Source organism: Misgurnus anguillicaudatus, chromosome 1 (assembly GCF_027580225.2).
Source record: "Misgurnus anguillicaudatus chromosome 1, ASM2758022v2, whole genome shotgun sequence".
NCBI classification, from domain to species: Eukaryota; Metazoa; Chordata; class Actinopteri; order Cypriniformes; family Cobitidae; genus Misgurnus; species Misgurnus anguillicaudatus.
In genome coordinates, this window is record NC_073337.2 from 31,129,785 (window position 1) to 31,143,837 (window position 14,053).

At 37.1% G+C, this 14,053-nt stretch overlaps 1 protein-coding gene across 1 annotated transcript; it reads right to left on the bottom strand.

Annotated features, from left to right (window-relative positions):
- Positions 1–1,200: 1,200 nt before the first annotated feature.
- On the bottom strand, positions 1,201–8,091 carry LOC141348984 (macrophage mannose receptor 1-like). The gene is made up of 5 exons (XM_055190104.2): positions 7,620–8,091; positions 7,075–7,458; positions 6,477–6,809; positions 4,681–4,766; positions 1,201–1,696 (listed from the first exon to the last, which is right to left on the bottom strand). The coding sequence occupies exons 1-5, from the start codon at positions 7,651–7,653 to the stop codon at positions 1,559–1,561; spliced, it is 975 nt and encodes a 324-aa protein (XP_055046079.2). The 5' UTR covers positions 7,654–8,091; the 3' UTR covers positions 1,201–1,558.
- Between the last annotated feature and the right edge of the window lie 5,962 nt (positions 8,092–14,053).

The following is a 14,053-nucleotide window of genomic DNA, read 5'->3' on the forward strand; positions in this document are numbered from 1 at the left end:
CTTCTTAAAATCATGGAGGTAAAAGAAAAAAGCTTCAACAGTGTGAAATGATGGGTGATCAGGCAGGCAGAGACTGAAGATCCAGTTGCAGTATTTATTAAAGTAAAAATAAAACAAGCAGACAGATAAACATAATCAAAACAGGCACAAGCAAACACAGCGAGGACCAAGACATTACACATTCAACCACCGACACCAGACAACTGAGACACTGGAGCTGGGTCCCAAACCGCCTACTTCCATACCATATAGTATGTAAAAAGCACTACTTCGCCTACTATATGGAAGTATGCGGTTTGATTTTATTTATTTTATTGAGCAATTTGAGTTTGAAAAGACTTCACAGTCTGTAAACCCCAAAATCGTGCTATTAATTCTCAAGCACAGAGTAAAGATTAAAGCTAAGTATTACATAATGCTATCACTTGCTCGGCCCTCCTCCTGGGGTTTCTGAGAAGGGGTGCGGCGAATAGGGGAGTAATATGAAGCCCAGACAGGCATCAGGGAGAAGGCCGAGCAGTCTCGTCCCCTAACTGGTTTTTGATGACGCTCTGTGGGTATCGATTTGTAGTGTTAAGCCCACTGGTTGGGGGGGTCTGGTTCTTGTGAGGAATTCAGTGCACCGGCTAGTGACTTATCCTAAACCAAACTGTGAAGAGTCTTTTACATGGGGGGACGTTGTATCTTCAAGACATAACTAACTCCTTTCTGTCAAACAGGTATTGTTTAAACAAGTCAAAACTTATATCTTGTTAAGGACTTTTTTGTACTAATGCCTCCCTGTAACACATCACTTATATTGTTTAATCTTTGTAAGTCGATTTGGACAAAATTGTCTGCTAAATGTAAATGTAAATGCAACTACAAGAATCACACCTAAACTAAAAGCTGCTAATGTATATATAAAGGGAAATAAAAATACAGAACGCAAACGCAACTCTGACAAAAATTACTGCTAAATAGATTGCTGTGAATAGCAGTCCAAAGACAGACTTGATTGAAAACAATAAGAAAAACCAAACTAGACTTTGCTTCTGTGTGTTATCAATCTCTTTCAATGAGGTGGTTTGAAGGTGTTCCACGTCTTGTTGTCAATGTTTACAGTCGCTTGTGTTGGCTCACATCAATTTAAATTAACAAAAAAATTTCCTTCTGCCAGTGCAAACGCAGCATAAGCCACAATTTGTCCAAATATTGAAATGCCTTAAAATAATTTTAATAATTAAAAAAAATAATAATTATGTTAAAAATAATTTCAATTAATAAGTAAAACATGCATTTCAAATAAATTTTATATGAATTAATAACAGTCCTCAAAGGCATAGTTCACCCAAAAAACCATTTACTCATTCTCATGTTGTTACAAACCTGTTTGTTTTTTTTGTTCTGATGAACACAAAGAAAGATATGTTAAGAAATGTTTGTAACCATACTGTTTGTGGGCCCAATTTACTTCCATAGTAGGATAAAAGAATACTATGGAAGTAAAGGGGGTCCATGAACGGTTTAATAACAGAAGAACTATCCCTTTAATATTGTGATATGGTAACTGTTATATTTAAAAGAAAGTGTGTGGACAGAGTTTCTGGTTCACTTCACTTTCATGTTTTGATGAGAAAACATTTCCATCTGGCTGAACTCTCCATGTCAATGTTGTGTCATTCCCTATCATACGATCCTTTAGTTTCTGCTGTATCTGAAGAACAGAAACAATATAGAGTACTGATCAAACACACATACACACATTCTCGTTTTCATGATTATTGGTGGGGACACTCCATAGACGTAATTGTTTTTAGTTGTTATTCTGTACAAACTGTATAATTTATTCCCTTCCCCAAACCATCACAGAAAACTTTCTGATACTTCAGATTTTCAATAAACATCATTCTGTTTAATTTATTAGCTTGTTTCCTCGTGGGGGCCTCAAAATGTTCCTACAATGTCACAAATTTACTGGTATTCCTATCTTTACCAAGTACACACACATACCCCCCCCCCCCCCCCCCCCCACACACACACACACATATTTTGCCTAAACTAAATTAACTGACACTTTACACTAATAGGATAAAATATACGACATACAAATATTGAAAATAACTGAACTAGATGTGTTAAAAAAAGAAAAAAGGATAGAATGGGAAACAAACACACAAAAAACCACCAGTCAAGTATCTCATTGAATGATTTATATAACTAGATATGGAACTAAATTTAAACTAGAAGTCAGCTGGTATGGGGGGGGTCGATATATTGTCACAGTTAATATAGGCCTATGGAAGGGGTTTCCACTCCTGTTCCTGTAGGGCTGGTGTCTCTGCAGAGTTTTATTCCAACCCTAATCAAACACACCTGATCCAGCTAATCAAGGTCTTACTAGGCAGACTAGATGCTTTGAGGCAGGTGTGTTGAGGGAAGTTTTAGCTAAACTCTGCAGGACACAGGCCCTCCTGGACTGACTTTGGACACCCCTGGCCTATGGGCTGATATTGGGGGGGGGGGGGGTTAGATTGTCAGCATGTGCCTATAAAATATTTCATGTCATTATTTCTAGTCAGCCGCAGCCGTGTTTTGTTCCTTTAGAAAATAAACTTAAGACATAAAAACCCAACCACTCTTCATTTTAATGCCCATAATCCCCTGCAAACAAGAGTCGGTCCATTGCTGAATGCACATAATAGTTGATACAGAGAGATGGGTCTACACCAACTGTTCATAATCCAACTGTATTTTCTATTTTGTGAATGTCTGTTAGCTCATGTGCATTTAAAGATACACACACAAAAACTGTGTGGTTTTAATTTCAACACATTTTGTGCATTTTTGACATGCTAAAATAAATGATCTGTGGGATTTTTCACAACTTCACAAACACATTTTGGGTTGACCCAGAACATATAATACTTCTTGTAAAAGGGGTATAATAGGGTCAGGGTATATTCTGGCAAACGGTTTTCCTATCGCGTTTCACAATCGGCAAAGCACACTGTAGCCAAGCCGTTTACCAACACATGATGCATAACTCGCAAAGCACATTGTTCATTCCTGTTTAGGTAATAAGCTGGAAAAGGTGCGGCTGCTATTTGAGCTGAAAGACTCGCCCAACCCAGTAGTACAAAATGCTAATGCCCAAGTTCATACAGGAAGAAAATGGGATGCCCAGCAAGCAGTGAATCAGGCCATAACTCGTCTGAAACACCAAAAAGTAGTTGGATTGACACAGCATGGCAGAGCAGGCTTCGGATGGACAACATCAACAAGTATGTGGTCCAAAGCCACAAAGATGGAGAGGAAAAATCTGATTGTTCAGGAGATCATGGAGAAGGAAGGAGAAAGCTATAGGCTCAAAGCTGTGAGCCAATCCCAGCAAGGGAAATTGAAGACCTAGGAGGCCGTAATTGACAGGACCATCACCTGGGCCGACCTGTGGAAGCTGCCCCAAGCAAGGTTAAGTTTCTTGATCAGGGCCACCTATGATACCCTCCCAAGCCCCCAGAACCTGCACCGGTGGTATGGCACAGAAGAGTCTTGCCAGCTCTGTGGCCACCAGAGTCCCAGCCTTCAACACATCCTCTCTGGCTTTAAGACGACTCAGAGCCGGCACGGGTGGCGCCATGACCACGTCCTGCGGAAGCTAGCAGACTCGAAGTGAACAAAGCCAGCATGTCAACATCATAACAGTCTATTAAATTTGTCAGGCAAGGGGGAGAGGCACTGAGCAGCTTGTACAGGAGAGGTCCCTTTTGTCACCAGGAGGTGAGTGGGACCTGAGACCTGATCTTGGTCGCCAACTGAAGTTCCCACAGCAGATTGTCATAACATTTCTTTGACCCGACATTGTAATCCACCTTACGAAGACTGTATAACATCATGGCCAAGCTAACTGTTCCATGGGGAGATGGGATAGAAACAGCATTTAAGGAAAAAGGAGAAGTATGCAGAGTTTGCATCCACATGCACACAAACTGGGTGGAGAGCATATACCTTTCCATTGGAGGTTGGTAGGAGGGGCTTCACCAGAACTTCCACGCAGCATTTCCTTAAGACTCTCGGTGTCAGAGGCACAAAGCTGCAGAAGGCCTTGAAAGACCTGGCAGAGGAGGCAGAGCAGGGGAGCTTTTGGCTCAGGTTACGCAGAAAAGACAAGGCGTGCGGGAGAAACGGATCCTAGGGCAGCATGTCACCACCTAGTCATGTTCCGGGATTAAAAAAGCAAAATATCAACGACAGGTGGCTCCCGGCTAAGGACCCTGCAGCCGCCCAACCGGCACTGGCGGAAGTGCATCTGGCAGAAATACCTTGCAGGTAGCTTACCTGTGCATGCATCTAATATTACATTAAGCAAAAGACCAGATGCATTAGAAAAAAATAAAGTAGTTAAAGCATTTGGGATCAGAGAGGCAAACAACATTTGCGCTGTACTTATCCTATAAATATTTGACAAACTTGTATATTAATATCTGTTAACTTTGAAATGTTTAACTGTTGCTCTTACTTCTGGAGCATTGTACTTTAAATTCCTTTCTGCGGTATTGCGCTGGGAAACAGGAATGAACTTTGTGCTTTGTGAGATTTCCATCGTGTTTTGGTAAACGGCGTGTGTTTGCTTTGTCGATTGCGAAACGCAATAGGAAAACCGTTTGCTAGAATATACCCTGACCTAATAGGTCCTCTTACCAACTGTAAGATGGTCTCCATCACTGCAGGGTCATTTAGATTCTGACTCGATTTCAACTCCACTCTCATGATCTGCTGCTTTGTATCTGTTAGAATATTACATAAATCAGTTGTATTTATAACTAATGAACAGTGAAAGAGAGCAACAAAAACTTTTTTATCTGTAAATAATTACATTTTAATGTTTAGGGGAGAACCGGGCGAAAGTAGCCTGGTAATACAATCCTCTGCTAATTTGCAACGCTTCATAGACAAAGTCTGGCTACACATAATTGATAGCGTTTACCTTCTTGTGTGTGTGGGGGGGGCTTGTCTGAAGTTTTAAATCATAGGTGTAATCGTAAGCCAATGCGCCGGCTCAGCCACATTGAACTTTCACTGTAAACACACGTATGATGCGAAAACAAATCCCGCAAGCATCGCATCGCAGTGAACATGGATGTGAACGACTTTTGCACATTATTTGAAGAAAATCGAGCTAGAGCTAGTTGAACACTATCCTTATGGTGACTTTCCACTTATGTCTAAGTGGAGGAACCACTCACTCCTCCCAAACTCAAAAACTCTTCCTGCAGACAGCCCTAACCATAATGTAAATTAAATCTTTCTACCTTTTCTGGTTAATCAGGAATGTCACCAAAGAATTTTCGCCCACGTGTCCTCCACCATTATCTGTGAACAATGAAATTCCCCTCCATGATTTCTCGATCATTGTGCATGCCAAGCTGTGCAGCGCACAGAGTTTCACTGCCTTCTTTACCTGATCCTCCATCAGAGCAACCAAGGGGGACAAACAACTATCGGCCTTTGGCCTCCCCAGTTTATAGCTGACGATCGGTAATATTTGATAAATTAATCTTTTCCCAAAACCTGTCGGGAGTAGGGCAACAACATCATCTCCATTCAAAATGTTTAACAAACACTCTTCTGGTTCGGGCTTCAGTTGGCAAATGCCGGGAATATTCTCCACAACAGAGCGAATAGCATTCTGTGCCTCCATGTCTGCTGTAAACTACAATCTTACATTCGGTGCTTAGCGTATATGTGACGGTTCTCAGCCCGCCCTCTGTTTGTTGATTGAGCCGGCCGTTTTGAGGCCAGAGGAAAACGGTTATAATTGGAGATATATCAGACTTAGTACAAAAGCGAAATGAAATCAGCGGAATTACAAAGTCTGATGTAGTCAAACTATGACAGCATATTTAGTACGCAACCCTTGACAGACCTGACTAATATTGCGTTATTTCCTTACCGTTTTTGCGCATCTAGGTCTGGAAAGCTGTTTTCAACCATGATAAGTAAATTTCTAAAGGGATATTTTTTTCTAATAACACGTTGTGTTTCTGGTTTCATGTGTTACAGTACTGATCAATCTACAGGTTCATTAGTGCTCTAACACATCCTGAAGTTTGACTTCTGAGAGTTGTTCAAAATAAAAGTAAATCAGGTTTAAAAGTCAGGAGTTCCTGTCAGATAACACTTATTACTTTTGTCCCGATGCTAATACCGTTTCATTACTGTATGTTGAAAAATTATATTATTCTAATTTATTTAATTTATTTTTATAGTGTTCAAATTGTTATTTTTTACTGAAGATGCTTTACATTTGTTTAAAATTCCACCGGGTATTGATAGAGAACACTTGTGAGGTACTGACCACATCAAAAATATATATATCTGTCTCAAACATTATGTTTTAATTATTTTATGAAAAATTGTACTTTCGCCCTGCTCTCTAATGTCAGTTGTTATTTTCTATTTTGAGTAATAAATTGATCAAAACTTATGAAACTTACGACGTAAGCAGATAAATGGAAGGGTCTCTGAGCAGAGTCGATCATCAAATCCATCAAGAGTTGTAGCCCCACAAAGTGGGTTCGGGCCAGTAATGTTAGGTTGTCCAGCGCTCCAGGTTAGGGTGTTCATACTTGTTCCATCTGACCACCACCACCATTCCTTACTGAGACTAACCCATGCTTTTTCATATCCTACCATCATATTCACCATCAGGTCATTTTCAGTTTGATTATAAATGGTGGCCAGGGTTCTGTGATACTGTGCGCAGTAAGTCCAAGCATCACCCCGTGACTTGTTTTGAGGGATAAAAACAAACTTTTCTGCTATGCTCTCTGTAATAAGATGAGAATAAGGTCATTTGTTATATTCCTTTTTTAAGGTAGATGTCATCTTGTTTAAACACACCTGATTTAACTCATCAGCTTTTAATAAAATGCTCCTGAAGACCTGAAGTCTGTGTGTCAAATAATGGAAACCTTTCCCATGTTTACTGTTAAGGAGGCCTCCAAACAGCCATATTAACATTAAAACATTTATTCAACATTAACTGGGGGTACAAATAAGACAATATAATCATTATAAAGACATGTTTCTTACCATTGATGCAAAAAAATGGAAACATTTGATCACATGCTATATCATCCCATCCACTGGCACTGATGACACCACATTCCGATTTTGTATCTGAGTTGTCTGGCTGTCCAGGCTTCCAGAATGATAATGACACTTTCCATATGAATGTCACATTCACATCATGATATTTCCACCGCCAAGTGTTATTACTTCTTCCCAAACCAGTCCAAGCCAATGGAGGCAGCGCAGGGCTAACCGCTTCTCGAACACTTGTCTGGTCTTCACTGCTTGCAATCGTGGCCAAGTCAATGTGATACTTTTTGCAGTAAGCTTGTGCATCATCCCAGGTCTTATTCTCCTGGATGAGAAGAAATTGATTTGAGATGCTCTGTATGAACATCCAGAATCCTGTTGAGAGGAGAGTAGAAATAGATTTGTCAGACCTCGTCTATAATGTGCAACTTACGGTAAATGGATCTTTCTGCACAACAAAATGAGTGTTAAATGAGCACTGGTCTGTGTTTGTTTGAATCCACCATAAAATGTATTTAAAGTGACATTGCACTGACCTGAGAAGAGCAGAAAATGAAGCAAATTCTCCATTGGTGATGGATTAACAGAATGCAGCAAATCCTAAACAATAAATGAAAAGAGTTTATTAAATCAAACACATTTTAATAATCTGAATAAACTTTCATTGTGAATTCTAACAGCTGCTCTGACCTATACTGCATATAATAAGTCAACTTTACTTAATAAAAACTAGTAAGAAGTGATACTAAGTTACATTTAGTTGTAAAATGCATAGAACTTTATTAAATGAGTGATGTTAACCTAAAACAATCAAGCTGAATGGTAAAAAAAAATGATTTGTTGTCTTAGTCCTTAAACTCTGAAAAAACACCATAACCATCTTCACTTCAATTTGACTTTGTTTTATATATGTACACACGTCCTTAATGAGAATTAACAGAGGTAAACTTTACTTGAGATTGTATTAAAAAGAAGTTTTGTCTGCAGTCAATATTATTGTGATCAGTGTTTCTGTTAGTTGTGCGCTTGACTTTCATTAAAATAATCCTCTTTGAACATTTGCACTATAGTGTTTTGTTCAAAACATTTGTACATTAACAACTTACTGTCATTGTTGAGTTTAAATTATGTCTGAGTTATTGAGGAGTTTAACACTTTATCAAAATTTGAATTCATAAAAATACTTAACAGTGCAATAAACTTGAAAGTTTAGCTAACATAACTCAAATCAACAAATCCTTTCTAACACAAATTTCTAAATCAAGGCTTTATCTAGTAGTAGTCTCTACAGGTTTTTTAGTTATTTGAACTTTTATGTAAGTGTGCTACAATAAATAATCAGTTGTTAGCACAGTAAACTATTCCTAAGTTTCTTCAAGGCATTTGGTTTGCATATTGTTTTTTTTTTTTAAATAAGGGTAGCCTAAAGATTTGTTCAAGTACTAAAGATAAAAACAATACACACAAAAACTCTTTGAATTGTAATGAAAACATTCATGTTTACCTGGAGAAACAGTGAAGACTGAAGCTGAAGTGCTCTGAACTTTTTCTGTCTCTATATTTTGGGTTTTATTTCCTTCAGCTTCGCACACAAATGATATGCAATATGTAAAACCTTAAACTCATTTCCATTATGATGTTTAGATTTTCCATTCAGATTTTTAGATTTCCATTGAGATTCAAGAAAGCATTATACATTTCCATGAACTATGAGATCATTTATGTTGAGTTGACGTGAAAGATGCTTTATTTATCCTCATAAACATATTCAGTAATGTCTTTTAGAAAATGAATATCCAGCAGGCACCTTGATATCAAATTGACATTAAATGTTGGTCAACAAGATGTGCATGGCTATGTTGTCAAAACTGATAAAATTTTTTAAATGCACACTGATGTCTACAACTTGATGTCCTGGGCCCGGTCGCATAAAGCACCTTAAGTTTTAAGTACGACACTTAAGGCCTTACTACTGTAAGAGAATAATTTAAGGATATTGCATATAATCCCTTAACTGGTTCTTTTATAAGGGTAATTGTTAAATGTTTCACGATAGTGACCCAGGTTTGTTGTTATAAAATACTATTGTTGCCATGGAGATGCAACAGAAAAAACGTAAGTGTTTTTTTGCAACACCCTTAAATTTAAGGGTGATCTTAAGGAAAAATTACACTTAAGGTGCTTTATGCAACCGGGCCCAGACCATTTCACATCCACACACTCATGTCCTTTCTATAGTGCAGACTCCCCTTCAAAAGCATTGATGAACCGCAATGTTGTTTGCTTTTTCTATCATTTGTTATTTATTAGTCCCTTTACGTCAATGCTCCACACTCTATGTTAGTAGTAGGCAGTATTTGCACCAAGAAACATCAAGAAACACATACAAAAACTATCTGCGGTCTGCTTCCAACAGCTGCACTGAAAATGTTTTGCTGTACTTATGCAACTGTTTGCCAGTAACTTGATTTATATCTATCTAATTTATTGGCAACACTCTGTTCAAAGAAATATGAACTATGAATATAAAATATGATAAAGACTTGTTAAGATTTAATGTTCATGTTAGTGTTGTAGTCAAGACCAGCTAAACAGAGACCAAGTCATGACCAAAACCAAGACAGGCCAAGACCGAGACAAGAACAAGACTTTAAAGGGTCGAGACAAATTCAAGATTGTAGAGAGACCAAAGCACAACCCAATGATGACTTTGATTCCACACCTTTACTATGACTTCCTATTTTCTCAGATGAGAAAATGTGCAGTAAACTTCAATGCATATCCAACATTTGAATCACTCATCAGACAGACAAAATAATTCTCTTTCATCTTCAAGAAGTTTAACTTGTCTTTGTTTGTTGAGGTCTTATTCCAGTATGTCTCTCTGTTCCAGGTGTGTCAGTAATTAACATTCCAGTTAAAACAACATACATTGAAGACCTTGAAGAAGTTTTAAGAGAGTGTTAAAAAGAATTTATTACCAAATCAATTGATTTTTTTTACAGAAATATACAGCAAAGTGCATTTCTTTGTGGGGAGAAATATCATGAATGGAACCGGGGCCATGTTAGCAAAAAGAAAACAATAATTACCTGAACAGTGACTTGACAGAAAACTATTTTTAGGGGCTGAAACCTCTATCAGCATTTATTGACAACTATTTAAAACTCCAATCAGTTCTTTGAGCAAGCATACACTCTTAAAAATAAAGGTGCTTAACTCAGATTCCCCCACCAGCCATTTTCTGAAAAGTTGCCCACCAACAGTTTTTTTGTGATTTTTACAAAAGTTTCACAAAATGCCTTCCAGGAAATTTTTCTTCTAAAAATATACAAACATACAAATATTAAATAAAACTGAATTGAATTGAAATTATGACACATTTTAATTATTAACATGGTTCTCTTTGAACTTTTATCTAAAACACAAACATGCAAAATAGCTAAAACCATACAACAACTACTGTAATCATATAAAATGTGAAATATAAAAGCTAAAAAGTGCTTAAAGGCGGAGTCCATGATGTTTGAAAGCCAATGTTGATATTTGAAATCACCTAAACAAACACGCCCCTACCCCAATAGAATCTGGACCTTCTGTTGATAGACCCGCCCCACACATACGCAAACCGGCATTTGATTTGATTTGATATAAGTGTGTTTTGGTAGTCGGCCAGTCTCCTTTTCCAACGCGTTTTTCAAACATCGTGGACTCCGCCTTTAATTGCACAAATTAAGCAGATTATCTCTCAAATGAGTAAGTAAAAAATCTTCTTCCTTTCGTTAAGCCAAGTGCATAACTTTTCTTAGACTTCTTAAAATCATGGAGGTAAAAGAAAAAAGCTTCAACAGCGTGAAATGATGGGTGATCAGGCAGGTAGTGATGTTACCAGTGACACCGAAGCTCCGAAGCGTGTGTCAAAAAAACGAACCGATTTTCATTGAAGCTTTGTATCGAAGCTTGATTCGTTCTGGCAAAATCACGTGACCAATGACGTCTGAAGCTTCGTTTCACACACACCCACGTGACTGCTTCGTTATCTGATTCAAAGGTTTAGAATTGTGCGATGCGCGGCGCGCCCTCATGGGTTGTATTGGAGTATTGCATTACACGGAATCGATTACTGTATAGTGAGTTTATGATATATATATAATATATTAGGAGTAAAAAGCCTTTTCTGCACCACTTAATACCCTGATATATTTTTTAATTGGTTCACACTTTATACTTTTGAGACAAGGTCTATCCTTAATTTGTTATTTTTGTTTGAAGGACAATTCGCATGAAATGGAACATGCTTTGGTCATGTATTTAATATAGTGTTACATTTATTTATGAATCTATCCTTAATTTGTCAGTCCATTAAGTTTTGCTTTTATAATTAAATTAATACGTTGTTTGGTTGTGGAACATGTTGTGAAACAGCACTTTCACCAGCAGAGGTCCTCATTGAGCTCTGATTTGAAAAGCTTCGAGTAATGAACCTTTTTCCGATACAATTGGGTTGAAAGCTTCACTGCTTCAAGAAAGCTTCACTTCGCCATCACTACAGGCAGGCAGAGACTGAAGATCCAGTTGCAGTATTTATTAAAGTAAAAATAAAACAAGCAGACAGATAAATACAGATAAATATAATCGAAACAGGCACAGACAAACACAGCGAGGACCAAGAGATTACACATTCAACGACCGACACCAGACAACTGAGACACTGGGATTATATATACATGGGTAACAAGATAACAAGATACACCTGGGAAACAATCAACACAAGGACCAAAGAACTACAAAGGACTACAGATATGGTAGACACGGACAGAACTTCAAAATAAGAGTCAACACAGGGGAAACAGAGAACAGGATCATAACACACAGCAACAGAGCCATATCCCACAAAATACAGGGTTTTCTGGAATTATTTATTTAATTGAATGTGATAAAGAATTGATGTGTACTAAATCTCCCCATCTCGTATATACACTACACAAATGTAATAAACACACAAAGAAAAGAACATAAACCTACATAATAACTAATCAATTTGTAAAAACAGATTCAATGCATATCCAACATTTTAATCACTCATTACAGACTGTCCACAGACAGACAAATAATTATCTTTCATCTTCAAGAAGTTTAACTTGTCTTTGTTAACTCGAAATAATGAGATAGATAAAAGTCGGCTTAATGCAAAACTGCTCATGATTGAGCATCATGTTTCTTAGAGATCACGTGCATTGTCTTGGCTTAAAATGATTGAGCAAAGATCATTGCAGGACTTTTGTTGGTAACTGTTAAGACTTTATAAGGTCATTCATAAATAGATTTGTAAGGGTTTGAATTTGTATTTAAAAATATTGACTGTTAGGCCAGTTTATAATATTTAATCATTTTGATCCAGTGATTCCCAACCGGGGGTACGCGTACCCCAGGGGGTACGTGAAGAGTTTCCAGGGGGTACGCGAAAAGATTTACATTTTGCTTTGATCTCATTTACTTTTAATAAAAATGTCTTTCGTTTGTCCAGTCATTTACCTAAGATTAATTTTTGTGAGGAAATCATTGTAAAAAGGACAACATTGTAATTTTAATCTTATCATTAATATAATTTGCCGTCAAGACTAAATGCGCTGCATGATCCAAAACGCAATAGCGATGTCCAACTCAACGATCTGACTATTTTCAATGAACCTGAATAGTTTCTAAAGACACAAAGTTTATTAACTATAAATAATGTTCAAATAATGTTATAATATTCATTCCCGCTGCCGTTGCATTTTCAAATTATGAAAAAAACTTTTGTATTATTTTTGGCTAACATATTTTGTCCCGTATGATGTCTTTTGTATTTATTGAGAATGTCTTAACACATTTTGTTTATTTGAACAGAATAATTTAAATTATTTGCACACTTTATTTATCAGTAACTTAAATTGAGATTTTAGTAAATTTAGGGCATTTACTAAAAAGGACGAGAGCTCAATTCCAAATAAGCGCCGGAGTGGAAAATTTGCGTGTGATTTACTACAAAGGCGCAAATATAATACACAGGCAAAATAATGACATAAGCAAATTTCTATAATGACTATTGCAATCTACAAGAGCAGCGCAAATTAGTACAGGGACGCAAATAAGAGACCTCGGCAGGACATCGCAATGAAAATGCGGACTGCGGAGTGTGAAATTCCAGCTAAGTAAAAGTACACTATGAACCGGAGGACGAAAGATGAAGGGTAAAAGAAGTTTTGAAATACCTGATTTGACTTCTCCTCGTGACTTCTCCTCCTCTTTTCTCCAGCAAATTAAACATAGCATAGCTTGGCAAACTATATATTTTTTAAAGTATGTTCCTCTGGCAAAATTTAATACTCTCCTCACATTAATGTTGCTTCTAAAAGGAAAACTTCCACAAATGCATATGCAATAAGGTCGCAAAAATAACACATTTTCAGAGCTAAATATCTATTGCGTGTCTTTAGTAAGTTCAGTCGTTATTTAACGCCAAAATGATGGTTTGCGCAAGCCGTTAGTAAATCTGGCCCTTAAAGGGGTCATGTGATGAACTTTTTTCATTTGTAAAATAAGTCTTTGGCGTTCCCAGAGTCCATATGTGAAGTTTTATTTCAAAACACTCTACAGATAATTAATTATAATATGTCAAAATTGCCATTTTGTAGGCCTGAGCAAAATGTGCTGTTTTTGAGTGTGTCTTTTAAAATGCAAATGAGCTGATAAAATGCAAAGACTGATCGCAATGATAGTGGTTTGTTGAAATAAACATGCTTCATCAGTCTGTGCTTTTTACTTTAATGTTTAAAATTAATTAATTAATTAATTAATTAATTAATATTACTAATTATTTGTCTTTAAAACACAACTTTGGTTTAGTTTCGATGAAGGGGTACTTGAGCCTTACTGATAGGGCTGTGGGGGTACTTAGGGCTAAAAAGGTTGGGAACCACTGTTTTGA

Bases quoted from the DNA above. Each gene is read 5' to 3' on its own strand.
- LOC141348984 (XM_055190104.2), bottom strand. From the start codon at position 7,653: ATGGAGAATTTGCTTCATTTTCTGCTCTTCTCAG. The intron at 7,459-7,619 runs GTCAGTGCAATG...TCCTCTCAACAG, and splicing joins TCATTTTCTGCTCTTCTCAG to GATTCTGGATGTTCATACAG. The intron at 1,697-4,680 runs GTAAGAGGACCT...TCTGTTCTTCAG, and splicing joins TGGAGACCATCTTACAGTTG to ATACAGCAGAAACTAAAGGA.